This window comes from Diachasma alloeum, unplaced genomic scaffold, assembly GCF_001412515.2.
Source record: "Diachasma alloeum isolate Michigan unplaced genomic scaffold, Dall2.0 Dall_scaffold_00295, whole genome shotgun sequence".
Classification (NCBI taxonomy): domain Eukaryota; kingdom Metazoa; phylum Arthropoda; class Insecta; order Hymenoptera; family Braconidae; genus Diachasma; species Diachasma alloeum.
Genome location: NW_021680434.1, coordinates 57,729 through 84,943, shown reverse-complemented (window position 1 = coordinate 84,943; position 27,215 = coordinate 57,729). Strand labels below are relative to the sequence as shown.

Here is a 27,215-nt window from a genome sequence, read left to right as displayed (position 1 = left end):
ATGATTATTGTGAAGAAATATATTATCTGATGTAGAATATAATGTTTATTACTTTTGGCATGACTAGGGAAATGTTGCGCGCTTCGCCACTCTAATAGGATGTGGAGAAGAAATTGGAAGGTTATATGATATTATTTCAACATTTTAACATTAATTCCACTTGATTCGATTCGTTTGATTTTCTTTATCATTATTTTCATTGTTTAGGTCATTGGCGTTGTCATTTAACTGTAAAATTTAGTTTCAGAGAAAGTAATAGGAGGATTAGATGTCGCATGACTTGTGAAAAAAATAAATAAAAAGATGAAAAGAACAAATAATAATTTTTTTTATACAATAAAAAAAATATTAGAGGATTAACAAAAATGAAATACTTAAATAATAAAAGATGAACAAATGTTTTTCTTCGTACTATAATTTTTTTTTATTTTATTAAAAAAATTGATTACTTTTTTTTTTATTTAATTTATTTCTAATAAAATAAACATATACTAAAATATAAATATAAAATATATATATTTTATTTTATTATATTGTTTAAATAAAAAAAATTATATATATATACATATATATATATATTTTTTTATATTTTCTTATTAATATATAAGATATTCAAGTTCAGGGTGGAAATAATCGTAAGTCAAGCATGGCGGAATAGATTGCTGACAAAAAACGTTACATTCTTTTTTTTAAAAGAGGATCCATTGCGAATAGATTTGCAGCGGGTTATGACACAAAGCCCGTCAGCCGAAGTATCACAAAAGAAAATATCAGCGGAAAAAATGGCATGAACATCGCGGCCGCTTGCGGCTGTGGCGGTGGTGGTTGAGTATATAAATAAGTATCCTGCAGCTTTATCAATTTTCCCTTTGCGATAATCTGACTGAGCCATTTTGTGGCGAGCCTGGGGGTCCTCGTGCGGTTCGGATGATTGAAATCGACCTCTACCAGTCCAAAACGCTCACTGAAGAATTCAAAAACAGAAAATGCAAAATTAAAAAATTATTTTCATTTCATAAACATGTTTTTCATACGTGATGTTTCATGACTTTTATAGTCAACTCACGTGTATCCTCTGTCCCATTCGAAATTATCCAGGAGACTCCATACAGTGTAAACTTTGACATTACAGCCGTCTCGGTTCATAGCTAGAAGCATTGACTTCATGTAGCCGTACAAAAATTCGATTCTGTTGTAGTCGGCAATCCCTGGATAAGATGAAACTCCATTCTCTAGTATATAAACTGGTGGATTTTTGTAGGCTTCTTTGATGTCTCTGAGGACACCTCCGAGGCCCTCAGGAACGACCTGTACCAAAATATCAACAGGTGAATCTCATGAGGGTGAGACGTATCGTATTGTTCTCTAGTTCTAGTTGATGGAAATGAAAGTAATTACACGCAGCCAGTCGGTTGGGCATCCAGGCCAACTTTCATTGACGAACGACCTTACGCCAGAGTCCTGGTACCACGGAGTGCCGTTGTTCCTTGGAACTGGTTCAACCATCTTGGACGTGTAATGATTGAGTCCAAAATAATCAGATGATCCTCTGAAACAGAAGTGAGAATATTTCAGTGGTGAAGTTGTAGAAAGTAACAGAGGAGGATAATTCCTTTGTGGAAATTTCACGAAATGATAACATGTCGGCAAAAATTCAACAAAAAAACCTAGCGCCTTCGCAAAAAGATTCGATTGAAATTCTGATTAGTTTTTCAATGCAGTTTGTATAGAAATATTCATAGAAAGTGTGGAATAGAAGAAGATGGGTAGATTTCCCTTTGTCTATTCAATCTATCCGACTGATATGTTTCTTATCTCGTTTGCAGATGATTCTAATAAAATTGTTTCGATAATTTCCATCAGCCTCGTTAATGACCTTATAAGATTGATCCAATAAGGTGAGAATTCAGGTAATCTCGAGAATGGTAAACCCTCCAATTGGCTGTTCTCTTTAATCCTCTGCTTCATCACTGCTGGATAATCTCCATCCTTGGAAAATATGGGATTCGCCGCCCAGCCACAATCAAACTCAAATGCTATTCTCGCTGATTCTGTGTCATTCTCGACTTTGGGGAAATTGTGTCTGCAGGGAATGACTATTCCAATTTTTCCTTTCTGCTTAGCTCTGAACTCCTCATTGTAAATCTGGTAGACTCTGGCATGAGCTTTCAGGAGATTATGGAGACAGAGATAGTTTCCGAAAAATGGTAAATCCATTCCTGCAGATGATGAACAGAATAAAATATATTATTTTCAGCTCTGATTCACCAATCGTAGAGCAATGATCTTAATGATAAGTTATTGTACATCAACTAGTTGAAAGTGCCCGAATATCTAGGGACGTCGAGAATGAAAAGGTCTTCCGATCGATTTACCTGGTGCTTGCTTCTTGCCCCCATAAGACTGTTCACAATAATTATTTGGCTCATTGACAGTAGTCCAGAATTTGACCATAGATCCAAGCTCCCTAAACACAACTCGGGCATACTCAACAAACCATTCCACCATCACTTCATTAGTCCATGACCCCAAACGACTCATGAATTCCGGATGATCCCAGTGATATATCGTGACGAAAGGCTCGATTCCCTTCGACCGTAGCTCCTTAATAAGATCTTTATAATACTGCAATCCATCTTGGCTAATTTTGTCCGGCAATCCCGTCGGTAAAATTCTCGTCCAACTCAATGAAAAGCGGTAATGCTTCAACTGAAAAGTAAATACACAATTCCAATGATTAAATCAATCGATTTCAATCATTCCAATCATAACAGATCGAATCATTACCCCAATATTCTTCATTATATCAACATCTTCCTTATACTTGTGATAAGAATCACACGCGATATCTCCATTTGATCCATCACTTATTAACCAATTTTTCTCATGTACGAATGAGTCCCACACGCTCACTCCTTTATCACTCGCATTCCAGCCTCCTTCGATTTGATAAGCCGCGCTGGATGCCCCAATGGTAAATCCAGTTGGAAATTTCAAGTGAATATCATCATTAGCGAGAACTCTGCAACAATTCCATTCAATGTAATAATCCGATTTTTTCGTTCATCCATGCATTTGTCAATTCACCGATTAACGACGATCGATTGGAGTTCTATTAGACTGGATAAGATAAGCTGTCAAAAATACTCAAATGTAACGTAAATTCAGTCATTGAAATATTCAATCTTCGATTGATGAAATAGTCTGACTAAAAATGGAATCACCACTGCAATATGCGAGAAAATAATCCTCTTACCCTGGAAGAATCCACAATAGATTCAAAACCTTCCACATCTTCAGTTCGAAGTATAAGTTACACTTAGGATTATGCTTCCTTGGATGTGTCCCACATCAATGATAAAGCTATTAGCATTTAGTGAATATAGGACGATCCTGATAATTGATTGGAAGTAGCTGTCGATGCCCACCTCGTGTTATTCACAATATACTTAATTCGCAAGTTCGCAAGCACATTTCGTAAATAAGTCAAGTCGTACAATTTTATTCCGATGAAAAAGCAGTTTGCATTAAGAATTTTGCAAATAAGTCGCCGGAATATAAATATCCGGTGAACTGTCGCGCGGCGGAAGACCCGGCGGGCGCCTTCTGCGGCGGAATATCTCGATTTAAAAACTGGGCAGACAGTTGCAGATGAGCACACATCCACCTAATTATATACGATTTCAACATGTCAATAAACCTGGCCTCGACTAGCCTATTGTCATCAAGCCTATTTTACAATAGTGTCAACCTTGAGTCTATCAGAAAACATCTCAGATTGTGGTCCCAGATTACGTTATCAGGTATCAATGATTTTGTGTAAGGTATAAGAAAAATTTATCAAAATTCTGTGGAATTTATATTAAACGTCTATTAACTTTTCGCCGATTCTATTAGAAAATTCAACAGTTTTTTCAGACGCTTTTTTTTCATGAAAATGGTGAGCAGAAAATATTGCGTACAAAAAATTTAGAGGGGAAAGTGGGGGCAAAGTGGAACGTTTTTAATCTACTCTAATTCTTGATATCTCTGTTTATTTATTATTTAAAAAAAGGTATCGGGATTATTAGTTCATGAAAAATGTTCCTCTTATGCCACACTTCCGATTTTTGATCGATTTTGATCTTTCCGTAGAACTTACTCTGTACGCGGCATTTTCAAATGCCCCATAGCGAGAATTCGTGAAGTTCAAACTTCGCGTTAAATTGCAATGTTAACATCATTGTGACAAATGCTACTTAAGTTGAAATCGAAGTTTAGACTTGTCTCAAGGAGGAAAGGGGGAAACCACTATTGTCCGGGACATTTCCAAATGCCGGCGATCTTCGCGAGAAATCGCGAAGTTCACATTTCGCATTAAATCGCAAAGTTCACACTTTGCGTTAAATCGCGAAGTTCATACTTTGCGGTAAATCACGAAGTTCACACTTCGCATTAAATTGCGAAGTTCATACTTTGCGTTAAATCGCGAAGTTCATACTTTGCGGTAAATCACGAAGTTCACACTTCGCATTAAATTGCGAAGTTCATACTTTGCGTTAAATCGCGAAGTTCATACTTTGCGGTAAATCACGAAGTTCACACCTTGCGTTAAATCGTGAAATTCACACTTCGCGTTAAATCGCGATATTAACATCATTGTGACAAATGCTACTTACGTTGAAATTGAAGTTTAGTCTTGTCTCAAGGAGGGGGAAACCACTTTTTCATGCTACGGTGATCGATTAAAAAGCCGAATTTGTTATCGCTAATTATTCCGACGAATCTCAAACCCGGAATCCTACCATTACTTATCCTACGCCCTGACCACTAAACCAACGCGCACTTCCGCGATATTTTTTTTCAGCGCGTAATTTTTTTGGCGCAACTATTTGAATAGGTAATTATAAAATGTCATTTATACCTTAAAACATGTAGGGTTTAACCAAGTAAAATTGGCCTAGGGATAATACAGTCCATTTTTTTCCTTTTATTCATAATTAATATGATTGCACTTAAACAAGTGCAAACAGCCACATCAGGTTCAATTAAATCTTCAATTGTTATATGGTTATTGCGAAGAAATATATTTTTTTCTGCCTAAAATATCGTTTTTATTATACCCAAAGCTATCCGTTCCAGGTTGACTTGCAACTGATTATTGTACATAACCAGTCAGCCGAAGTATTTCGACACAAAACAATATGACGAAGCAACTATTGACGAGGACGTTCAAGATATAAAAACTGCTGACGAAGCTGATAAGCAAAAGTGTCATGATTTACTGGAATATTTTCTTTCATAATTAATTTTCTAAATATATGTCAAATACATTATAATCTACACAACAATATTAATTAGCTGAGTAATAGTTAATTAGGACGTTCCGCATATGGAATTCCAATAGCGTTGCTGAAATATTTTCTATCGTAATTAGTTCCCTGTACACATGTTAAATGCGCGATAATTTACGCTCAATTCAGTATTATTAAACGCTATCAATCGCCCTTTGGCAATGATTTTCTTAAGCCACCCTGTTGAGAGCCTAGGAGTCCTCGTGCGGTTCGGATGTGTGAAGTCCACTTCGATCAGTCCAAAGCGCTCACTGAAAAATTCAAAAACAGAAAATGCAAACTTAGAAAAATGATTTTCATTTCATGAACATTATCCTGAAATATTGATGAAATATTCATTATTATTCATTATTTTTCCATTGTCAACTCACGTGTATCCTCTGTCCCATTCGAAATTGTCCAGGAGACTCCATACAGTATAAACTTTGACATTACAACCGTCTCGGTTCATAGCTAGAAGCATTGACTTCATGTAGCCGTACAAAAATTCGATTCTGTTGTAGTCGGCAACACCTGGATAAGATGAAACTCCATTCTCTAGTATATAAACTGGTGGATTGCCGTAGGCTTCTTTGACGTCTCTGAGAACACCTCCGAGGCCCTCAGGAACGACCTGTACCAGAATATCAACAGGTGAATCTCACGAGGATGAGACGTATTGTATTGTTCTCTAGTTCTAGTTGATGGAAATGAAAGTAATTACACGCAGCCAGTTAGTGGGCGATTCAGGCCAACTTTCATTGACGAACACCCTTACGCCAGACTCCTGGTACCACGGAGTACCCCTCTTCCTTGGAACTGATTCAACCATCTTGGACGTGTAATGATTGAGTCCAAAATAATCAGATGATCCTCTGAAACAGAAGTGAGAATATTTCAGTGGTGAAGTTGTAGAAAGTAACAGAGGAGGATAATTCCTTTGTGGAAATTTCACGAAATGATAACATGTCGGCAAAAATTCAACAAAAAAACCTAGCGCCTTCGCAAAAAGATTCGATTGAAATTCTGATTAGTTTTTCAACGCGATTTGTATAGAAATATTCATAGAAATTGTGGAATAGAAGAAGATGGGTAGATTTCCCTTTGTCTATTCAATCTATCCGACTGATATGTTTCTTATCTCGTTTGCAGATGATTCTAAAATTGTTTCGATAATTTCCATCAGCCTCGTTAATGACCTTATAAGATTGATCCAATAAGGTGAGAATTCAGGTAATCTCGAGAATGGTAAACCCTCCAATTGGCTGTTCTCTTTAATCCTCTGCTTCATCACTGCTGGATAATCTCCATTCTTGGAAAATATGGGATTCGCCGCCCAGCCACAATCAAACTCAAATGCTATTCTCGCTGCTTCAGTGTCATTCTCATATTTGGGAAAATTGTGTCTGCACGGCATGACTATCCCAATTTTTCCATTCTGCGTAGCTCTGAACTCCTCGTTGTAAATATGGTAAGCTCTGGCGTGGGCTTTCAGGAGATTATGAAGACAGAGATAGCTTCCGGAGAATGCTAAATCCATTCCTAAAGATGGTGAAGAGATTCAAATATATTATTTTTACGTCTGATTCCTCGTGATCTTAAAGTCCCCGAAAATCTGGGGATGTAGAAAATGAAGAGATTCCCTGATTAATTTACCTGGTGCTTGGCTCTTGCCCCCGGAAGACTGTTCACAGTAATTGTTCGGCTCATTGATAGTAGTCCAGAATTTAACTCTAGGCCCAAGCTCCCTGAAGACAACTCGGGCATACTCAGCGAACCATTTCACCATCAGTGCATTAGTCCATGACCCGAAGCGATTCATGAATTCCGGATGATCCCAGTGGTATATCGTAACGAAAGGCTCGATCCCGTTCGACCGCAGCTCGTCAATAAGATCCTTATAATACTGCAATCCATCCTGGCTAATTTTGTTCGGAAATCCGTTCGGTAAAATTCTCGTCCAACTCAGTGAAAAACGATAATGCTTCAACTGAAACATAAACGAATAATTCCGATGATTAAATCAACCGATTTCAATCGTTGGAAGCATGTCCGATCGGATCATTACCCCAATATTCTTCATTATCTGAACATCTTCCTTATACTTGTGATAGGTATCACATGCAACATCTCCATTTGATCCATCAATTATGAACTCATTTTTCTCGTGTGTGAACCAGTCCCACACGCTCACTCCTTTATCACTTGCATTCCAGGCTCCTTCGACTTGATAAGAGGAGGAGGCTGTTCCGATGCTGAATCCTTGGGGAAATTTGAGGTAATCACTCTGTACGGAAGCTCCGGAACTGCAAATTTTAGGGGAAAACTTTGAAAAACCGCGATATTTTACATTCAACTCTCAACCTAATGTGTCTACGAACAAATTTCATAGAAAAATCTAGTGAATTCGATCGAAAATTCTATTGCATTTCTATTGAAAATTCTATTACTTTTTGGCCGATTCTGTTAAAGAATTGCTCAGCATTACCGCGCGGTTTTTGCTTCCGAATGGAAACTTTGTAATCGTTCAACACAATAAAAAATCCAGAGTGAATTTCGGCTCTGAGTCCACATTAAACGGCGTGAAAATACGTGAACCCATTTTTCGGTGTGAATGTACGAAGTTGATTCACACTGTTAGAAACAAAATGAAATTTCATGGACAGTCGACTACCCACTTTCAGGACAGCGACACTGAATGCGATTTAGCACGGATGAAAAAATCCTATAGAATTTCCTATAGGAGTTCCTATAGGAAATCCTATAGGATATCCTATAGGAAATCCTATGGAGAATTCGAACATTTCCTATGGAGAATTCGAACATTTCCTATAGGATTTTTCTGGTGGGATTTCCTATAGGATTTTCTATAGGATTTCCTATAGAATTCACTATAGGGTTTTCTATAGAAAGTAACACACAAAATTAGACTCGAAATCAATCGGCCACAAGGGTCAGGATTAGGGTCATAAATCTGATAGGAAATTCTATAGGAAATCCTGTGGGAAATCCGATAGGAAATCCTATCAGAAAAATCCTATCGGAAATGTTCGAATTCTCCATAGGATTTCCTATAGGATATCCTATAGGAGATCCTATAGCATTTTTTCATACATGAGGGGGAAAAAATCATGAAATTCAAGTTTTGACTTTTTTGTGTTATGTGAACCCAGTATAATCCAAAAAGTTCGAAAATGCAATTTTTAGACCTCATCCATACGTGTGTGTGTATATGTGTCTATAATATATTATTATAGGAAAAAAGCGGGTGCAGAGGGTTTGAACTCTAAAATTATCCTAAAATTTTCAAATTACGCTTTTAGACGGTTCTGTTTTTCTTGAAAAAAAATTGAGGTAATATGATGATTCAAATCGAAGCTCTATGAATGAGAATGGAAATCGGATGGGTGTGAGGTTCCGAGAGAAAAAATTTAATGAAAAAAATCAGCGCCAGATTCTGTTGAATAGAATTCTATAAGAATTCTCGTCAATTCTATGAAAATAGTTTCACTAAAAATCCAAACAACAATTAAGTATAGCAAGCAGATAATTTTCTTACCCTATTAGAGAACTCAATAACCCTAGAAAGGTCAAAATGTCCATCTCAAAGTGCAAGTGGCACTTGGGATTATTCTTCTCTGGATCGGTTCACCTCAATGACAAAGGGGTCACAGTGATCCAGTCTTTTTATTCGGTCCTTGAAAGGCAATCCGCACGTTCAATCAGAAGTAACTGTCGAAATCGTATAGCAATGCGTTATATTATTCGCAATGCATCCACGTTTGATTTATCGTAATAACAATAACCGAGATAGAACATTCGGCACGCGCGCCTTCCAGATGAACACGTGCCCTGTCTCGATTGTTGATTGAGATATTACCGTAACGAATCGAACGCGAATGCATTCTTCTGTATGTAAACTTGATGACACCATTTTACGACAGTTTCTTCACGGAAATATGTGTTAATGATTTGATTGGCGACGTTTGATTTGATTCGGAAAAGAAAAACCTTGGAAGTTCACTAAACTTTTGGATGCACTCAACTTTTTTATTACTCCATCGACTCCGGTGTTTTCAGATATTGAGATCCGCCTCTGAAAACAACCTTTCTGAAGGAACACTGGATACGCAAATGGTCAAATAATCACGAGCCGTTCGTGCCAAACGAGGAAAATTCCATTTACCAATCTCACGGAATAAAAAAAAATTGTTGAGTTGCACAAGAGAACGCGAGACAAGACAAGAATTTTTTTCTCTCGCTCATATCCAACAAGACAAGAGAGGATGTATCTCTTGTCAATTGGAACAAGACAAGACAAGAGAAAAATCCAAAAATTACAAGACCAGACAAGAATGAGGCATTTCTGAAAAAAAATTAGAATTATTTACTCAATAGTTAATAGACAATTTAAATTATGAATTATTTTATTATTTTCAAATTTCAATTAAGATAAAAAACCCTAGTAACAGAAAGCTGCAAATTCTAATAATATCACAAAATATTACAAGTGCAATGGCTGTCGACCGATCGCTGGATAGTTTTCGTGAAGTATATGCATCTATACAATTTTCGCATACATACAGTTATTTAGGACAAAACAGCAATTAGAATTTCTATGAGCTGAAATATTGTCTCTTATAATTCATTGAATAGTTGAGTATCCTTCAGCCTCATCAATTTTCCTTCAGCAATAATTTCTTTGAGCCACTGGGTTGAGAGTCTCGGGGTCCTCGTTCGATTCGGATGATTGAAGTCCACTTCGACCAGGCCAAAACGCTCACTAAAAAATTTTAATCCAGGAAATGTGGAATTTTAATAGTGTCAGAAACTTTTAAAATCGTAATCGAGAACTGATAGAAGGTGTCAGCTAATCAGGTATGAAAAAATTCAAATGAAAATCGTAGAATATTTACTAGAGAATACTATTGATCCGCTTTGGAAAGTCTTTACGTAGTTTCCGCCAATTTTATATGGAACCTCATAAATTTTCAAACAGTCTCAATAGAATCATTTTTTAAAAGAATTGTAATCGATCGATTTTATCCAATGAAATTTTTTTTATTTTTCATACGTGATGTTTCATGACTTGGAATTGTCAACTCACGTGTATCCTCTATCCCATTCGAAATTATCCAGGAGACTCCATACAGTGTAAACTTTGACATTACAACCATCTCGGTTCGTAGCTAGAAGCATTGACTTCATGTAGCCGTACAAAAATTCTATTCTCTTGTAGTCGGCAATCCCTGGATAAGATGAAACTCCATTCTCTAGTATATAAACTGGTGGATTTTTGTAGGCTTCTTTGATGTCTCTGAGGACACCTCCGAGACCCTCAGGAACGACCTGTACCAAAATGTCAACAGGTGAATCTCACGAGGATGAGACGTATTGTATTGTTCTCTAGTTCTAGTTGATGGAAATGAAAGTGATTACACGCAGCCAGTCAGAGGGCGATTCAGGCCAACTTTCATTGATGAACACCCTTACGCCAGAGTCCTGGTACCACGGAGTGCCGTTGTTCCTTGGAACTGGTTCAACCATCTTGGACGTGTAATGATTGAGTCCAAAATAATCAGATGATCCTCTGAAACAGAAGTGAGAATATTTCAGTGGTGAAGTTGTAGAAAGTAACAGAGAAGGATAATTCCGATCTGGGAATTTTACGAAATGATAACACGTCGGCAAAAATTCAACAAAAAAACCTAGCGCCTTCGCAAAAAGATTCGATTGAAATTCTGATTAGTTTTTCAGCGCAGTTTGTATAGAAATATTCATAGAAATTGTGGAATAGAAGAAGATGGGTAGATTTCCCTTTGTCTATTCAATCTATCCGACTGATATGTTTCTTATCTCGTTTGCAGATGATTCTAAAATTGTTTCGATAATTTCCATCAGCCTCGTTAATGACCTTATAAGATTGATCCAATAAGGTGAGAATTCAGGTAATCTCGAGAATGGTAAACCCTCCAATTGGCTGTTCTCTTTAATCCTCTGCTTCATCACTGCTGGATAATCTCCATCCTTGGAAAATATGGGATTCGCCGCCCAGCCACAATCAAACTCAAATGCTATTCTCGCTGATTCTGTGTCATTCTCGACTTTGGGGAAATTGTGTCTGCAGGGAATGACTATTCCAATTTTTCCTTTCTGCTTAGCTCTGAACTCCTCATTGTAAATCTGGTAGACTCTGGCATGAGCTTTCAGGAGATTATGGAGACAGAGATAGTTTCCGAAAAATGGTAAATCCATTCCTGCAGATGATGAACAGAATAAAATATATTATTTTCAGCTCTGATTCACCAATCGTAGAGCAATGATCTTAATGATAAGTTATTGTACATCAACTAGTTGAAAGTGCCCGAATATCTAGGGACGTCGAGAATGAAAAGGTCTTCCGATCGATTTACCTGGTGCTTGCTTCTTGCCCCCATAAGACTGTTCACAATAATTATTTGGCTCATTGACAGTAGTCCAGAATTTGACCATAGATCCAAGCTCCCTAAACACAACTCGGGCATACTCAACAAACCATTCCACCATCACTTCATTAGTCCATGACCCCAAACGACTCATGAATTCCGGATGATCCCAGTGATATATCGTGACGAAAGGCTCGATTCCCTTCGACCGTAGCTCCTTAATAAGATCTTTATAATACTGCAATCCATCTTGGCTAATTTTGTCCGGCAATCCCGTCGGTAAAATTCTCGTCCAACTCAATGAAAAGCGGTAATGCTTTAACTGAAAAGTAAATACACAATTCCAATGATTAAATCAATCGATTTCAATCATTCCAATCATAACAGATCGAATCATTACCCCAATATCCTTCATTATATCAACATCTTCCTTATACTTGTGATAAGAATCACATGCGATATCTCCATTTGATCTGTCAGTTATGAGCCAATTTTTTTCATGTGTAAACCAGTCCCACACGCTCACTCCTTTATCACTCGCATTCCAGCCTCCTTCGATTTGATAAGCCGCGCTGGATGCCCCGATGGTGAATCCAGTGGGAATTTTCAAGTAAACATCATCATTGGCGAGAACTCTGAAACAATTCCATTCAATTTAACAATTCGATTCCGTCGTGTTTTCAAATTGATTTGTCCACTGAAAATGCCTCTTCTTGCAAGGGAGTCTCTCAACAATGAAATTTAATAAAATTAATGTCGTCTCTCTATCAAGTATATGCAATCATATTCGTATAAAAAATTTCTCTCTTTCCTTGATAATCTCTCTTCTCTTTCCTTTCCTTGATAAATCACACTTTGCATTTTGATATTTCGAATCACCAAATTTTCCTCCATATTTTTTCTTCAACATATTTATATATTTGTTTATGCATTTATTTATTTTAAAAAACGTAATAAATTTATAATATATATTAACAATTGTTTTTCTTAAATGTAATTTATTTCTAAACTAATATTTTTCTAAATGGATTTCTTATTTCATTATAGTTTCTTCATCAATTCGACAATCCATGAATTCACTCACTGAAATATTAACTCTTCGATTGTTGGAATAATCCGATGAAAAATAAAACTACCAATGCAATATCAAGTCAATATTTCTCTCACCCTGAAAGTATCCACAATAATCTCACAACCTTCCACATCTCCGTCTCGAAATATAATGTACATTCGCGACTATGCTCTCCCGGATGTGCCCCACATCCATGATAAAGGGGTCAATCTCATTGTTTTTATTGGTCAATGTAAGACCATGCGGATAAATTGGTCGATAGTGGCAGTCGAAATCTTATCGCTGACTGTCATATTATTGACACATACTGTATAGACTCAGCGATCCTCGGAGTTAACCATTGAGATCACTCAGGTTAATTTACGACTAATATAATATTTTGAAAACTTTATCCTCTTTTAAAACAAGAATTTAACGTTTTTTGTCACCAATCTATTCCGCCCTGTTTGACTTAGGCCCGGTTGCTCCAGCTTCGGGTAACGAAAGCGTCAGATAAGAAAAAAAGTAAATTTGGATGTCCGATATGGATTATTTTACCCGGGAGAGTATCTCAAATTTATCCCAGGAATAAAAAATAAAATTCACTCCCAAGGTTAAATCAGTGTCAAAGTAGCTATACCCGTACGGTAAATTCGAAGATTATTGAAAACTGCAAAAAAATGCAGAAAACTCGAGTAGATTCGGAATTATAATTTTTTTTTCGATTTAATTATTGTTTTGGTTTTTCAAAGAAGAAATGTTTAAAAATCAGGATTTAACCCAGTGTCTTATATGAAAATCGCCATTTCCATTGTAATCAAAGATTAAAATCTGAATTTGTTTTCATTAGATGTGAAAAAATCACGAATTTTTTCGACACCTCATGAAAAATAATCCACCCTTTAGCAAACAAGTTTTATTATTTATTTATAAGAGGGAAATGTTTGAAAAAATATCAATATTAAAATACAATTGTGTTCATTCATGTTTCATAGAATATTATTAAATTATTTTTTGTTTGTTAGGCGGGCTTCATGAAAATTCGACGCAAGACGGTTGTACTCATGAAAACCGCATTACTTTCTCCACTCGCTCGAGATATTGTCCATACTTTTTTTATGAAGGAAATACCTTTTTTCGAAAGAGTAATTTATTAGAAATATCAAAGTGAATGAAAACAGATTACTTTGATGGGAAAATTTTCCAGATTACATTCAATGAGTTATCAGAAGATAATGGCTTTGTTCTTGCTGTACGTGGAGAGAGAAACAAACAATGATTTGATAAAAATGGAGTAGAGTCCCTGCCTAACATGAGCTGTTCAATGACATTTATCAATGAATTGTGTCGTCCCTTGGGATGGGATTACGTTTTTTTGGGACCTTCCTTTAGTTTCCTTCGTCATTCAATGCTGAATACCAATGACAATAGCTGCTATTAAATAGCTAATTGAGAACATGAGGGGTTCAGTAAGTGCAGGAGAATGCGTTTGTTAATTATTACGGTTTTTGCTTCGTTGGGATTTGGAAGTGTTATAGAAAGCATTCCATGTATGAACTAACTTCTATTCTATTGGAAATTTCTTGTTTTTTTCTGATGCAATAATCTGAATGGTTTTTATTTCTTTATGAAAATTATTCTGTTGATATTCTTTCAATAGAAATTTTTCGGAATAATTGCTCAAGCTTATTTACTTTTTTTTCTCATCGAGAAAGAGAGAAGAAAAAATTGCTCATTCTGTAGATAATAGCATCAGAATGATTTATTGAAAAAATCGAATTCGATGGATTTTTTATTTATTAACGAAATCTTAAAAATCTAGTTTTAAAAAACGTGAATTTAATAAATTTTAATGAACACTTGAATTAAATAATATTCAATTACGAATTGAATTATTATTTGATTTTTCAAATTTACTGTTTTTTATTTTATAATTGACATTGAAATTTCATAGATATTGTTATTAGAATAGTTGAATTCGGGAATATTGAATGAAATTTCAAATACAAACGCTTGAATTCCTCCAATAAGCGTGAAAATTCTATTTAATATCGAAATAATCAGAATTTACTAATTAATTTTAAACTGTACAGCTGAGGTCAGAATTATTGGTGGCACAGAAACATCAATCGAGGAGTATCCGTACATCGTGCGTAAATATAAATCAAACAATTATTTAAATTCCTAAAAAACGAATGACAGCAAATAGCAAAAATATTCTGGTCTAGGTTTCTCTACAATACAATGGAACTTTCGATGGATATGATTTCGAACATTTTTGCGTTGGAGTCATCATTAATGAGTGGTGGATTGGGACGGCAGCTAAATGCATCGATAAGTGAGTTATTTCTTTCTTAAGTCACAAATGAATAATCAGTAGCACTCATATCATTAGTGTTATTGATTATTACCATTTACATTCAATAAAAGCAAACTATTATTTAATTGATGGAAAACCTCAATTGATTATAAGGAGAGAACCAGGGGAATTCCATGTGCGAGTGGGTTCAAAGTATTACTTCAAAGAGGGAGTGATTCATGAGATTGAAAGTCTTCTGATACATCCGAAATACACAGAGATCCAGTGGGATTATGATGTCGGTCTTATCGAGGTCTGTTGCTGATATTTTTCATTGGATCTTTCGCACTGAATTGCATAGAGTTGACTTCCCCTAGCTCTTCGCATTCGGGGCTCGGCATCCCACGAACTACGAGCTAGGGATTACCACTTCCACATGCACAGGGGGCGTGCTTACGCGAGAGAGACAACGGCATGATCTAAGCGAGAACGCTGTAACATAACGCCCGACAAAACAACACTTCCCCTCTCGCGCACGACGTCCCATGCGCACTGGGGGAAGCATTCCCCTCCGCTTAATCACGCCCCCGACCTACGGATGGTGAGAGTCAGGGAAAGTCCATTGTATTCAAATTATTGAAATATTACAGGTGCGTAAGCCAATTGAGTTTGGTATTAAAACTCAACCAGTGCAATTGCCTATTCCTCATCATGAAGTAACTGCAGGGACAAATCTAGCAGTCGTTGGATGGGGGGCCACAAAGGTGAGTGACCAAACATAGATCAATTGCGTACAATACAGCAATCAAGCGAATAAAATCGTTGAAGAATCAGTAATGATATTAATCATCATTTCCGAATCATAATATCGTTGGAAAATCATTAATGATATTGATCATTATTCTCATCATTGAAAAATCTCGCATTTTACTCATCATTAGGAATAATTATCATCATCGCGTTTGTCAAAGAAATTCTGCAGAATTGTTTGATCTGATGAGGAGTTTTGACATTTGTGACAGAAAAGTTGAAATTGATTTCAGTTACTTGGACCTCCATCTCCTGTAATCAATGCAAACATCATACCGGTGATAAGTCAAGAAACATGTGGGCATAGTCTAGGACATTCCAGTATCACACCGCGAATGTTCTGTGTATTTAACTATGGGCACGGGCCGTGCGTCGGTGATACAGGTTCTCCAGGTGTCGTCAACAACACAGTTGTTGGTGAGTAACGTATGATGCTCATGATTCTAAAAAACAGTGTGGGTGTGAGAATTCGGGCAGTGTCTATTCACGGACGAAAAAATTTAATTGCAAAACCCATCGAATTCGTTTGAAAATTCTATTGAAATGTTGAATAGAAAATATTCAGTAGAAAAAGTCAATAGAATTCAAGTTTTCTATATAACTTATTCTATTGAGATATTTTCTATAGAACTTCCTCGGCTCAAATTTTCCAAGTTTTTTCGTTTGATTTTCTTAATGAGAAGAAAAGAAAAATGGAATGAAAAAAACTTAGAAAATTTGAGTCGAGCAAATTCTATGGAAAGTATATGAAAAGAATAAGTTGTATAGAAAAATCGAATTCTATTAACTTTTCCTATTGAATGTTTTCTATTGATGAACATGTCAATAGAATCGGCCAAAAACTAACAGAAAGTTTAATAGAAATTCAATAGAATTTTCTAACGAATTCGATAGGTTTTTCTATTAAATTGTTTCGTGCGTGTTCACACGCTCCACGGTAACTTGGACCGTAGATAAACGGGACGCAGATAATTTCTACCGTGGATATATGGGAGATCGTGGATCCTCAGCTTCCACTTCTCAAATTAAATGTAGACAATAAACTAGATACATCGAATCAATTGATAAGTCATATGCAGACAGTAGACTAGTAAATAATTTCCTCAAAATATTAATTCGTTGAATCTGAATATCAGTCTAGATTAACGTACGAGATGTATCGAACTGTGGTTTCTTTTCTGGAACAGACACATTTATGTAGACTACCAAATCTAGTCACTGTTGATTATTAAATTAACTATTTAAAGACAAAAATACTTCCGTTTAATGAATATAATTTTGACACATTTAAATTTAGAGTCAAGTGTCTTGTCTGACATCTCTGCTATGAACTCTGGAAGTAGAGCTCAAAACAGTTAAACTGTCTCGATGATTTACATTGAAGGAGTTGAATTTTTATTGCTGAGTTACGAGGAAAAACACATGTTGATTGATGTACGTTCGAAAACGTGACACGGAGTGTCATAAAATTGTTGTTATTTTAGGTTTAGCATCCTGGAGTCCATCCTGCGCCTATGAATATCCCACCGTTTACACGAATTTAGCAACTACTGTTGACTGGATCAACCAAATGACAAAGGAAGGAGACCAACATCTAGAGGGACTTCATTACGCGGAGAGAATTTTGATCCATCGATCAGCTAACAATTTTGAATATCCAATCAATAAATCTGGGTATTAATTTAAGTTATATCCCTAGAAAACAGGTTTTTCTTTCCATTGTCCCTGTTACTAAAGCTATTTTTGCGACTAAATTTTTTCATTCCGGCGCACTCTATATTTGGCACAAAAAAATCCGTTTTTGATCATTTTCAAAAAACTATTTTCTTGGCACAAGTAAAACTTGTTTGAGAAAGTAGAACTTTGTTCAACTTTCTCAAACTTTGAGAGAACTTTGTTGTTTTTCTGTCAGCGTATTGCAAAAAAGCAAGAAGAGGGGTATCAGGACTTGACTCAATGAGTTAACTTGCCTCCTCTTGTATCAGCCCTAAATTTTTTATTTAAAACAATGGGTCATTGTTTATAATGATTTTCCTCAATCATAAATTTGAGCTTGGCAAAATATGCATGAAAAAATACGGTAGGAAATCCTAGGGGTAATCATATACAAAATCCCATAAAAAGTGCTCTAGAATATTCTCCATTGAAATCTATAGAAAGTGTTATAGAAAATCTTGTAGAGAATTCGGACATTTCCCACGGGATTTCCTGTAGGGTTTGATTTGAAAAATACAAAAGGATAGAATGCTATAGAGAATTCTATACAAAATCCTTTTAAATACGCTGTAGGAAATTTTGTGGTTAATTCTATAGAAAATTTTATAAGAAATTCTGGAAAATGCGGACATTCCTCATAGGATTTCCCATGAGTAATTCTACAGAAAACCAATTTTGTTGCTCATCTCCAAGTTTATAAATCTTCATTAGGGATCAAAGGAAAATTTGGAACTCGTAATTTCTTTCCGACGCCTGAAGAATCTAAAATATTTAGCGAAATATCGCATCTATGACAAATTAACGAACGTTGCATTCTTCATTTCTCCAAATTTTCCCTTGATCCCTAATGACGATTCTACAGGAAATTTTACAGAAAATCCTATTTGAGAAGCCTACGAGAAATGTTCGACTTCTCCACAGGAAATTTTTTAGGATTTCCTACAGAAAATTGCGATTCGCATTCGATATGCAATCCTACAGCATTGCTTCATACATGTTAATTCTTTAACATCAACGGAAATAGGTTTGAACACACTTGGAAAACTGGAGATTCTGAATATAATTTTTGAACATTGATTGAGGTAATGCTAATTCAAGGATCCACTTATGTGGAAACGATGGAAAGAAGAGCTTTCTTGTAATTCCCAGATGTATCCCCAGCAATCCAGCTCTCAAGGGACTTTCCGTAGCGCTTCTCAAAGGTCTTCTTAATATCCCCAAGATCGATTTCACTCCTTGCTACAACGATACGAATCAGGGTACGATCCTTCGTGCCAATTCCCTGCATCGCAGCGTGGAGTCGCTCGGTGAAAAAACCGACCTTGGACTTGGCGCATTTGACCAATGCAAGAAGTCCTTTCTTGATACTTCCGGAGAAGGCCCTCTCAATGGGTACTTCAATGTCATCGCCGGAGATCTTCTCGTACTCAAGGAATAATTGACGGAGTTGGCGATAACTGCGGGTGACGATTATTGAGTTGAATCGGGACTGTGATAGTCTCCACTGCTTCTCACCACTCTCGAACAGACTCTGGGCGTCGAACTGAGCCTGAGAGTGGTCTATTCCCTCATTCTCGTCTCTGTTCGCTCGGCAGAGGGCGGCGACCAGTCTTTTGAAGTCGTCGGAAGTGTCGTCTTTGAGGTCTTTTTCCAGACTCTTTCCATATACTGAAATAAACATCAAGGGGTTGATTAGTGGAACGGAAGGGAAGTCTTATTGTTCTCGAGCCCTGATTCAATCGCTGAGCACGAAATTTTGCAATTTACAAGTAACTGTTTAAGTGTGCATTTGAACTTTTTTTTAATATTGATTTTATTTATCAGATTGATTGATTTTTCTCTCATCACCTACGGGTGTCAAATAATTTTTATTGGATGTTTTTCTAATTATTGAAATAATATTAAAATGCGTCTCGAGTTGGTAAACCTGTCGAGTGTTTTCTCTCTCTCAGTTACATGGTCCAACCCATACCTTTCCCGTGATGCTCACTGACATTCGAATCACGCGCCTGCGCGTGAGGGCGTAATTGCCCCGAAACTCATAATTTTCCGAATCATTTGTTCAAATAACTTTCTTATGAAGTCTGAAAAAAATCTGAAACTTATACGTGTTCTCAAGAAAGATTTGATCTATCAGCCACTTGTTTTTCCTCAATAGTTCATTATTTTTTTGGGCGCCATGGAAATTTCCCTAATTGAGAGTGGGGTAACCTCGGAAGTTACAGCTGGAGGGCTCACAAAAACACCCAAATTTCATCATTTTTTTCTTGAGACTGAGATCTGAAAAAAATGTGCAAAAATTCTCAATGATGCAGCATACTTCGAAATTTCTGCCATCAATTTTCTTCTTTTTTTTTTCATTATTTTGACTTTTTACACGAAACACCTTAAGACTTGCGAACATCTCAAGTTGAGACTTTCAAAAGTCTCAAGTTAATACTTTCGATGTTCTGAAGTTAAATTAAATTTACGAATTGAAAATCACCATTTGTGACTTTCAAGTCGTAAATTTAGTTTTTCCTCAATAGTTCATTATTTTTTTGGGTGCCATGGAAATTTCCTTAATTAAGAGTGAGGTAACCTTGGAGGTTATAGCTGGAGAGCTCACAAAAACACCCAAATTTCATTATTTGTTTTCTTGAGACTGAGATCTGAAAAAACTGTGCAAAAATTCTCAATGATGCAGCATCCTCCGAGATTTCTGCCATGAATTTTCCTATTTTTTTCATTATTTTGACTTTTTACACGAAACACCTTAAGACTTGCGAACATCTCAAGTTGAGACTTTCAAAAGTCTCAAGTTAATACTTTCGATGTTCTGAAGTTAAATTAAATTTACGACTTGAAAATCACGATTTGTGATTTGAATATCTCCATTTAAACACTATTAAAGTATCCAGCTGAGACTTAGAATGTCTCAAGTTGAGACTCCCTAAAATTCCAATTTAATTCAAGATCTTCGCAATCTCAAATTAAGAATTTTTCTGGGGACGAAATCCCATAAAAAATTCCACAATCATGTGTTCACTCTTTTTTAACACCGTTGCACTCACATTTCTCATAAGACTCCACGACAGCCTTGATCCCCCAATTACCGAGTGTACATAATAGTTCGATAATCGTCTCCTCATCGGTCTCCTGAGCCGCAACAGCGTCATGGAGTTCTTTAACGTAGTAATGGTGCAGTGGCGTCATCAGGGAAGTAATAACATTCCCCAGATTTCCAGTCAGCTTGGACTTGAAATCATTGAGCAAGGTGTCTCCGTGATGTTTCTTGTACGACTCATCGATCTCCAGACGCTGAACAATTCCCCGTTTCGTAATAACATCGATTATGGCTTGCTCATCAGTACTGGGACCCTTCATCGCTTGACACATCAATGCTGCGTCGGCGGTTGCATCGAATACCTCGGCTGGGTACACCGTTGGTGTGCACTGCTGCAAACCAGTAAATCATGAAAAAATAGTCGAGACGAGTATTTTGAAAAAGGAAAAATCGAAATCGGAGCAGTAGTTTTTGAGATATTGAGAAAAAACGAAATTTATACAAGTTGTTATATCTCACTAACTGCTAGACTAATTGGGCTCAACAGCACGCCAAAGCTGAGCTCAATTCAGTAGTGAATAAAACGGTTTAAGTCGACTTATCTCTTGGTTGAGTTTTTGAAGAATATCTCCAAATCTACAGGAGATAACGAAATTTTCGTAATAACCTTTTTTCTAGAGCAAATTGAGTGTTACAAAAGAGGTCTTGACGAAAATTTAGCTATCTCCCTTAGATTCCGAGATATTCAATGAAAAATGGCCAATAGTCAAAATCGACTTGAACCGTTTTACCACTTTGCTACTGAATTATGGCTACAATGAGCCAAAATTTCAGATTTTTATCTACAAATTTCCCTGTATTTATGTTGAATTTTCTAAAAATTAATCACCGAATACTCGAGTTATCACATACGTACACGCAGACATGAAATATAAAATTTGAATGTTCATACTGACGGTTGGAATAATAATTCATTCTCAGTTACAGAAAAATTCATTTCTAATCATTTACGTTCAATGCAGAGGAAATATTACAGTTTCGCACAAATTGCCCTCACGTTCAGTAAATTTTCCCGGGCCAATGGAGAAAAATTCACTGTTCGTCTCGCATTTTTCCCCGACAGAGGGTTCACTCCACGATTACTTGACTTTCCACTCACCTTGTCGGGCCAATAATGTCTCGGAGTCATTTTTTCTTGTCTCGTTATTCTCTTGCTCTGGGAGATCTGCAACAGATAAATTCGTGAGTTAATTTTTCTGCTAATATTATCCGGTAGTGACGGCGAAATTGCACAGTGAACACACGAAAACAGATGAACGTTCGCGCACAGTTGACAGATTGGGCCATTTTTATCTAAAAATTTTGAGAATGGATGTGTTACAGTTTCGCGTGGCCCCTGTGGGAAGCGAGAAATAATTCCTCTGATGAATAATTACCGGAATTAATGGGATACTGAGGACCTGCTGGTTCAAGGGCCGGCGGTTCAATGATAGTTCAACACCCAACGGTCGCATTTAAAGACAGACACATGTGACGAGAGTCCTACAACCGATTAAGATTTTAGAAGAGGGAGAAAAATTTGATGAATTCTTCCCCCACTTTTACTTCCTCGTGTGTACAAAGATTGTCCGGTAAATAACAGTCCATTAATGTTATTTTGTGACCCCATTAATAGTCAACGAGCGGCAATCGACTTCTAATTACTATTGTAATGCAGCGAAACTTATTTTTAATTACTACCTAGTGCCTATATCAATTTTTAAAGGGAGAAATCCAATTCGTATGACATTTCTCATCGAATAATGGAGCGTGATTGATTTTTTGTCACCTTGTTATTGGCTCGACAAAATTTTTTGTAATGCAGCAAAACTCATTTTTAATTACTACCTAACGCCTATATCAATTTTTAATGGGAGAAATCCAATTCGCATGACATTTCTCATCGGTAATGGGGCGTGATTGATTTTTTGTCACCTTGTTATTGGTTGAACAGCATTTTTTGTAATGGGAGAAATCAAATTCTTATGACATTTCTCGCCGATAATGGAGCGTGAGTGACTTTTCGTCATCTTGTTATTGGTTCAGCAATATTAAATAATAGAAATGACATCAATTTTGACTGTTCATTCAAACACTAATCGTAATAATGACCTCGCCTATTGCCGGATCAATTTCCAATTTAACAATTGGTGCCAAGATCACTGCGGCAGAGAAACATTAATTATGGAATTCCATGTGCGAGTGGATTCTGTTCTGGGTTTCTTTACAATACCATGGAACTTTCGATGGATATGATTTCGAATATTTTTGTGTTGGAGTCATCATTAATGAGTGGTAGATTGGGACGGCAGCTAAAAGCATCGATAAGTAAGTTATTTCTTTCTAAAGTCACAAATGAATAGTCAGTGACACTCTTATCATTAGTGTTATTGATTATTACCATTTATTCAATAAAAGAAAACTATTATTTAATTGATGGAAAACCTCAATTGATTATAAGGAGAGAACCAGGGGAATTCCATGTGCGAGTGGGTTCAAAGTATTACTTCAAAGAGGGAGTGATTCATGAGATTGAAAGTCTTCTGATACATCCGAAATACACAGAGATCCAGTGGAATTATGATGTCGGTCTTATCGAGGTCTGTTGCTGATATTTTTCATTGGATCTTTCGCACTGTATTGCATAGAGTTGACTTCCCCTAGCTCTTCGCATTCGGGGCTCGGCATCCCACGAACTACGAGCTAGGGATTACCACTTCCACATGCACAGGGGGCGTGCTTACGCGAGAGAGACAACGGCATGATCTAAGCGAGAACGCTGTAACATAACGCCCGACAAAACAACACTTCCCCTCTCGCGCACGACGTCCCATGCGCACTGGGGGAAACATTCCCCTCCGCTTGATCACGCCCCCGAGCTACGGATGGTGAGAGTCAGGGAAAGTCCATTGTATTCAAATTATTGAAATATTACAAGTGCGTAAGCTAATTGAGTTTAGTATTAAAACTCAACCAGTGCAATTGCCTCTTCCTCATCATGGAGTAACTGCAGGTACAAGTCTAGCGGTCATTGGATGGAGGACCTCAAAGGTGAGTGAACAAATCATAGAACAGCGATTGAAAAGTCAATAATAACGTGAATCATCATTTTAGAATTCTGATATCGTTGAAAAGTCATTAATGATATTGATCAATGCTCTCAGCATTAAAAAATTCCCATTATACTCGTCATTTAAAAATCATTATCATCATCACGTTCACTCTACAAAAATAATCCCACTTGAATTTCATCAAGCATCACGCAATAAGAAATTCTGCAGACTTCTGATCTAATCGAAAATTTTAATAAAGATGATGAATTGAAAAAAAAATTGAGTGCGAGTGAAAGTAATTTAACGATGAATAAGAGAATGACGACAGAATGAAATAAAAAATAAAACTATAAAGGATCTCGTGGGTTTTCAGAAAAATAACCGAATATGATGATAACTGATATTTTTTATTAAAAAAAATAAACTATTTTCGATTACATTTTCTCAAAAATCAGAAATTGACAATAAAAAAAAAATTATCTGATACTTGGAGAAACCAGTTTGAACATGAGTGGAAAGCTAGAGATTCTTGACGTAATTTTTGGGGCAATGATTGACGTAATGCTATGTAATGAGTTCAACGATTCACTCATGAGGAAATAATGGACAGAAGAGCTTTCTTGTAATCTCCGGAGGTGTCTCCAGCAATCCAGCTCTCAAGGGACTTTCCATAGCGCTTCTCAAACGTCTCCTTAATATCCCCAAGATCGATTTCACTCCTCAGTACAATGATACGAATCAAGACGCGATCTTTGGTGCCAATTCCCTGCATGGCAGCGTGAAGTCTCTCAGTGAGAAAGCCGACCTTTGATTTCGTACATTTGACAAATGCGAGAAGTCCTTTCTTGATACTTCCGGAGAAGGCCCTCTCAATGGACACTTCAATGTCATCCCCGGAGATCTTCTCGAATTCCAGGAATAATTGGCGGAGTTGTTGATAACTGTTGGTGATGATTAGTGCGTTGAACCGGGAGTTCTCTTCTTTCCACTGCTTCTCACCAACTTCGAACAGATCATTGGCGTCCACCTGAGCTTGAGCGAGGTCTAGTCCTACGTTCTCGTCTCTGTTCGCTTGGCAGATGGAGACGATCAATCTTTTGAATTGGCCGGAAGCATCTTTGAGATCGTCCTCTATGCTTTTTCCATATTCTGAAGGGGAAACGAAGGGTACGATTACACTGTTAAAAAAATTTGACTGAATTATCCAGAAAATGACACTGAATTCAATTTAACGGAAAAAAATTCTACGAAACTTCAAGTTTCCCTGAAAATTCAAGGAAATTCCTGATTTTTCCGTTAAAGAACCATGAAGATTACGAAATTTCCATGAATTTTTAATGTAAACATGATAATTCAATAAGAAATTGCTCTCAAATTTCAAAAAATTGAAAATTCACGGACATTTTTGCTTGATTTTTCCCAATTTCCATTAATTCTCAGGGAATAATTTAAATGAAATTTAAAATTTCCATGAATTTTCAATGTAAACATAATAATTCAATAAGAAATTGCTCTGAAATTTAAAAAAATTGAAAATTCACGGACATTTGCTTGAATTTTCCCAATTTCCATTAATTTTCATGGAATAATTTAACTGAAATTTAAAATTTACATGAATTTTCCACGAAAAGCACGAATTTTTAATGGTAAAATTCCCTGAAATTTCAATGAAACCGTCACTTGTTTCATATTTCAAGACTAAAGCCTGGAAACTTCAGTGAAAATTTGGATGGAGCACCCAAAAAAAGTCGATCTGGATCAGACCGAAAAATCGGTCTGATCCAGGTTGATTCAGGTCGATTTTTCGGTTTGCTTTAAGCCGATTTGTCGGTTTGATTCAAGCCGATTTTTCGGCTACGGCAACGCGTCTAATTCCCACATTCATGTGTTAACTCTTTCTTATCTGCGTTGCACTTACGTTTCTTATAAGACTCCACGACAGTCTTGATCCCCCAATTACCGATTGTACACAATAATTCGATAATCGACCGCTCGTCGGGCTTGCGCCCCGAAATGGCGTCGTGGAGTTCTTTGACGTAGTAATCCTGCAGCGGCGTCAAGAGGGCCACGACGACATGCTCCAGGTTCCCAGACAGCTTGCTCTTCAGGTCATCGACCAAGGTGTTTGGGTGGTGTTGCTGGTACACATCAGCGATCTCTAGACGCTGTTTAATCCCGCGTTTCGTAACAACATCGATTATGGCTTGTTCATCGACACCAGGACTCTTCATTGCTTTGCACATTGACGCTGCGTCAGCGACTGCATCGAACTGCTCAACTGGATACACCGTTGGTGTACACTGCAGGGAAGAATAGTTGATACGTGAAAAACAACTCTAGGGTGACGGGCTTTAAACATTTTTTGCTTGCGAATGGAAGCTTTGCACACTGAGAGAAAAATCTGAAGTTCGATTTACAATAGAAAATAGTTGAGGCATTTTGGTGGACGATACGATTTTTTTTGTATGCTGCACATAACATTATAGTAACTTCACAAGCGTAATTTTTGCAAATCAAAATGCAGTTAAACTAATCAAAGTTCGAAAATATCCCAGAATTTCCAGACAATTACAACAGAATTTTCTAGCTAATTCGGTAAGTTTTTCTACTGTATTTGTTCATACGTGTTCTCACCTGATAAGGCCAATATCTAGGAGTCATTTTTGTCTAGTTATTCCACTTGCTCCGGGTGATCTGCAACCGATAAATTCGAGTGTTAATTTTTCTGCTGATATTATGTGGCACTGACGACGAAATTGTCCGGTGAACACATGAACACAGGCGTACTCGCGCGCAAAGGTGATGAATTGGCGCACTTTTCATCGAAAAATTTCGGGAAACGGATGTATTACAGTTTTATGTGTTCCCTAGTACGGGAAGGGAGCGAGCAACAGTTACTCTGATCAATAATTACCGGAATTAAAGGGATAATGAGGACCTACTGCTCCAAGGGCCGATAGTTCAATGATAACTCAATACGCAACAGTCTCATTTAAAGACAGACACATGTGACGGCAGTGGCACAACCGATTAGGGTGTTGGAAGAGGGAGAAAATTTGAGGAATTCTTCCCCCACTTTGATTCCCTCGTCTAGGCCGAGATTGGCTGGAAAATAATACTCATTATCTCATCAATGGGATATTTCAAATCAATACTGACGAAAAATATATTTTTCACTACTGGGTCATGGTAATCACATTAAGGCATATCCCAAGACAGTAGCACCCAAAAGTCAGTCTCTGTGGATTTCCGGAAAAAATTCGAAACGACTTAATTTATTGCGCTCTCATTAGTCACTTTTTGTACACGGAGAGAAATATTCAATAAAAATTACGTATCTTTTCCGTAATTCCGGAGCGAAATGTGGTTGTCTTGTCGTTTTGTCAATTTGCCAAAATGAAAATTTACACAAAATTTTCAATGCCAATTTGCATTTTGTGATCAATAAACTTTACGTTAGTGAA

General features: G+C 36.8%; 5 protein-coding genes across 5 annotated transcripts; all 5 read right to left on the bottom strand.

The window, feature by feature from the left end:
* Positions 1-619: 619 nt before the first annotated feature.
* LOC107039209 (myrosinase 1) lies at positions 620-3,294 on the bottom strand. The gene is made up of 7 exons (XM_015258719.1): positions 3,257-3,294; positions 2,788-3,022; positions 2,376-2,709; positions 1,877-2,219; positions 1,399-1,549; positions 1,067-1,308; positions 620-964 (listed from the first exon to the last, which is right to left on the bottom strand). Exons 1-7 carry the CDS (start codon positions 3,292-3,294, stop codon positions 727-729), a joined length of 1,581 nt encoding a protein of 526 aa, XP_015114205.1. The 3' UTR covers positions 620-726.
* A 1,655-nt stretch (positions 3,295-4,949) lies between these two features.
* On the bottom strand, positions 4,950-8,978 carry LOC107039292 (myrosinase 1). Its single transcript, XM_015258844.1, has 7 exons — positions 8,872-8,978; positions 7,381-7,618; positions 6,969-7,302; positions 6,512-6,854; positions 6,037-6,187; positions 5,705-5,946; positions 4,950-5,584 (listed from the first exon to the last, which is right to left on the bottom strand). Exons 1-7 carry the CDS (start codon positions 8,913-8,915, stop codon positions 5,413-5,415), a joined length of 1,524 nt encoding a protein of 507 aa, XP_015114330.1. The 5' UTR covers positions 8,916-8,978; the 3' UTR covers positions 4,950-5,412.
* A 743-nt stretch (positions 8,979-9,721) lies between these two features.
* On the bottom strand, positions 9,722-12,955 carry LOC107039234 (myrosinase 1). The gene is made up of 7 exons (XM_015258752.1): positions 12,905-12,955; positions 12,138-12,372; positions 11,726-12,059; positions 11,227-11,569; positions 10,752-10,902; positions 10,420-10,661; positions 9,722-10,095 (listed from the first exon to the last, which is right to left on the bottom strand). Exons 1-7 carry the CDS (start codon positions 12,940-12,942, stop codon positions 9,951-9,953), a joined length of 1,488 nt encoding a protein of 495 aa, XP_015114238.1. The 5' UTR covers positions 12,943-12,955; the 3' UTR covers positions 9,722-9,950.
* A 5,763-nt stretch (positions 12,956-18,718) lies between these two features.
* LOC107039254 (annexin B9-like) lies at positions 18,719-21,848 on the bottom strand. Its single transcript, XM_015258774.2, has 3 exons — positions 21,819-21,848; positions 20,667-21,048; positions 18,719-19,281 (listed from the first exon to the last, which is right to left on the bottom strand). The coding sequence occupies exons 1-3, from the start codon at positions 21,846-21,848 to the stop codon at positions 18,719-18,721; spliced, it is 975 nt and encodes a 324-aa protein (XP_015114260.1).
* A 2,492-nt stretch (positions 21,849-24,340) lies between these two features.
* Positions 24,341-26,412, bottom strand: LOC107039208 (annexin B9-like). Its single transcript, XM_015258718.1, has 3 exons — positions 26,386-26,412; positions 25,670-26,051; positions 24,341-24,900 (listed from the first exon to the last, which is right to left on the bottom strand). Exons 1-3 carry the CDS (start codon positions 26,410-26,412, stop codon positions 24,341-24,343), a joined length of 969 nt encoding a protein of 322 aa, XP_015114204.1.
* Positions 26,413-27,215: the final 803 nt, after the last annotated feature.

What these genes read in the sequence shown, in the direction of transcription:
- LOC107039209 (XM_015258719.1), bottom strand. Translation starts at nt 3,294, where the DNA reads ATGTGGAAGGTTTTGAATCTATTGTGGATTCTTCCAGG. An exon ending in CTATTGTGGATTCTTCCAGG is followed by an intron (nt 3,023 to 3,256) that starts GTAAGAGGATTA and finishes GAATTGTTGCAG; the next exon opens with AGTTCTCGCTAATGATGATA. An exon ending in GGGCAAGAAGCAAGCACCAG is followed by an intron (nt 2,220 to 2,375) that starts GTAAATCGATCG and finishes CATCATCTGCAG; the next exon opens with GAATGGATTTACCATTTTTC.
- LOC107039292 (XM_015258844.1), bottom strand. Translation starts at nt 8,915, where the DNA reads ATGGACATTTTGACCTTTCTAGGGTTATTGAGTTCTCTAATAGG. An exon ending in AGATAATGAAGAATATTGGG is followed by an intron (nt 7,303 to 7,380) that starts GTAATGATCCGA and finishes TTTATGTTTCAG; the next exon opens with TTGAAGCATTATCGTTTTTC. An exon ending in GAATGGGACAGAGGATACAC is followed by an intron (nt 5,585 to 5,704) that starts GTGAGTTGACAA and finishes TGAATTTTTCAG; the next exon opens with TGAGCGCTTTGGACTGATCG.
- LOC107039234 (XM_015258752.1), bottom strand. Translation starts at nt 12,942, where the DNA reads ATGTGGAAGGTTGTGAGATTATTGTGGATACTTTCAGG. An exon ending in TTATTGTGGATACTTTCAGG is followed by an intron (nt 12,373 to 12,904) that starts GTGAGAGAAATA and finishes GAATTGTTTCAG; the next exon opens with AGTTCTCGCCAATGATGATG. An exon ending in TATTGGATCAATCTTATAAG is followed by an intron (nt 10,903 to 11,226) that starts GTCATTAACGAG and finishes CTTCTGTTTCAG; the next exon opens with AGGATCATCTGATTATTTTG.
- LOC107039254 (XM_015258774.2), bottom strand. Translation starts at nt 21,848, where the DNA reads ATGACTCCGAGACATTATTGGCCCGACAAG. An exon ending in GACATTATTGGCCCGACAAG is followed by an intron (nt 21,049 to 21,818) that starts GTGAGTGGAAAG and finishes GGTTTGCAGCAG; the next exon opens with TGCACACCAACGGTGTACCC. An exon ending in CGTGGAGTCTTATGAGAAAT is followed by an intron (nt 19,282 to 20,666) that starts GTGAGTGCAACG and finishes TGTTTATTTCAG; the next exon opens with TATATGGAAAGAGTCTGGAA.
- LOC107039208 (XM_015258718.1), bottom strand. Translation starts at nt 26,412, where the DNA reads ATGACTCCTAGATATTGGCCTTATCAG. An exon ending in CTAGATATTGGCCTTATCAG is followed by an intron (nt 26,052 to 26,385) that starts GTGAGAACACGT and finishes TCTTCCCTGCAG; the next exon opens with TGTACACCAACGGTGTATCC. An exon ending in CGTGGAGTCTTATAAGAAAC is followed by an intron (nt 24,901 to 25,669) that starts GTAAGTGCAACG and finishes TTTCCCCTTCAG; the next exon opens with AATATGGAAAAAGCATAGAG.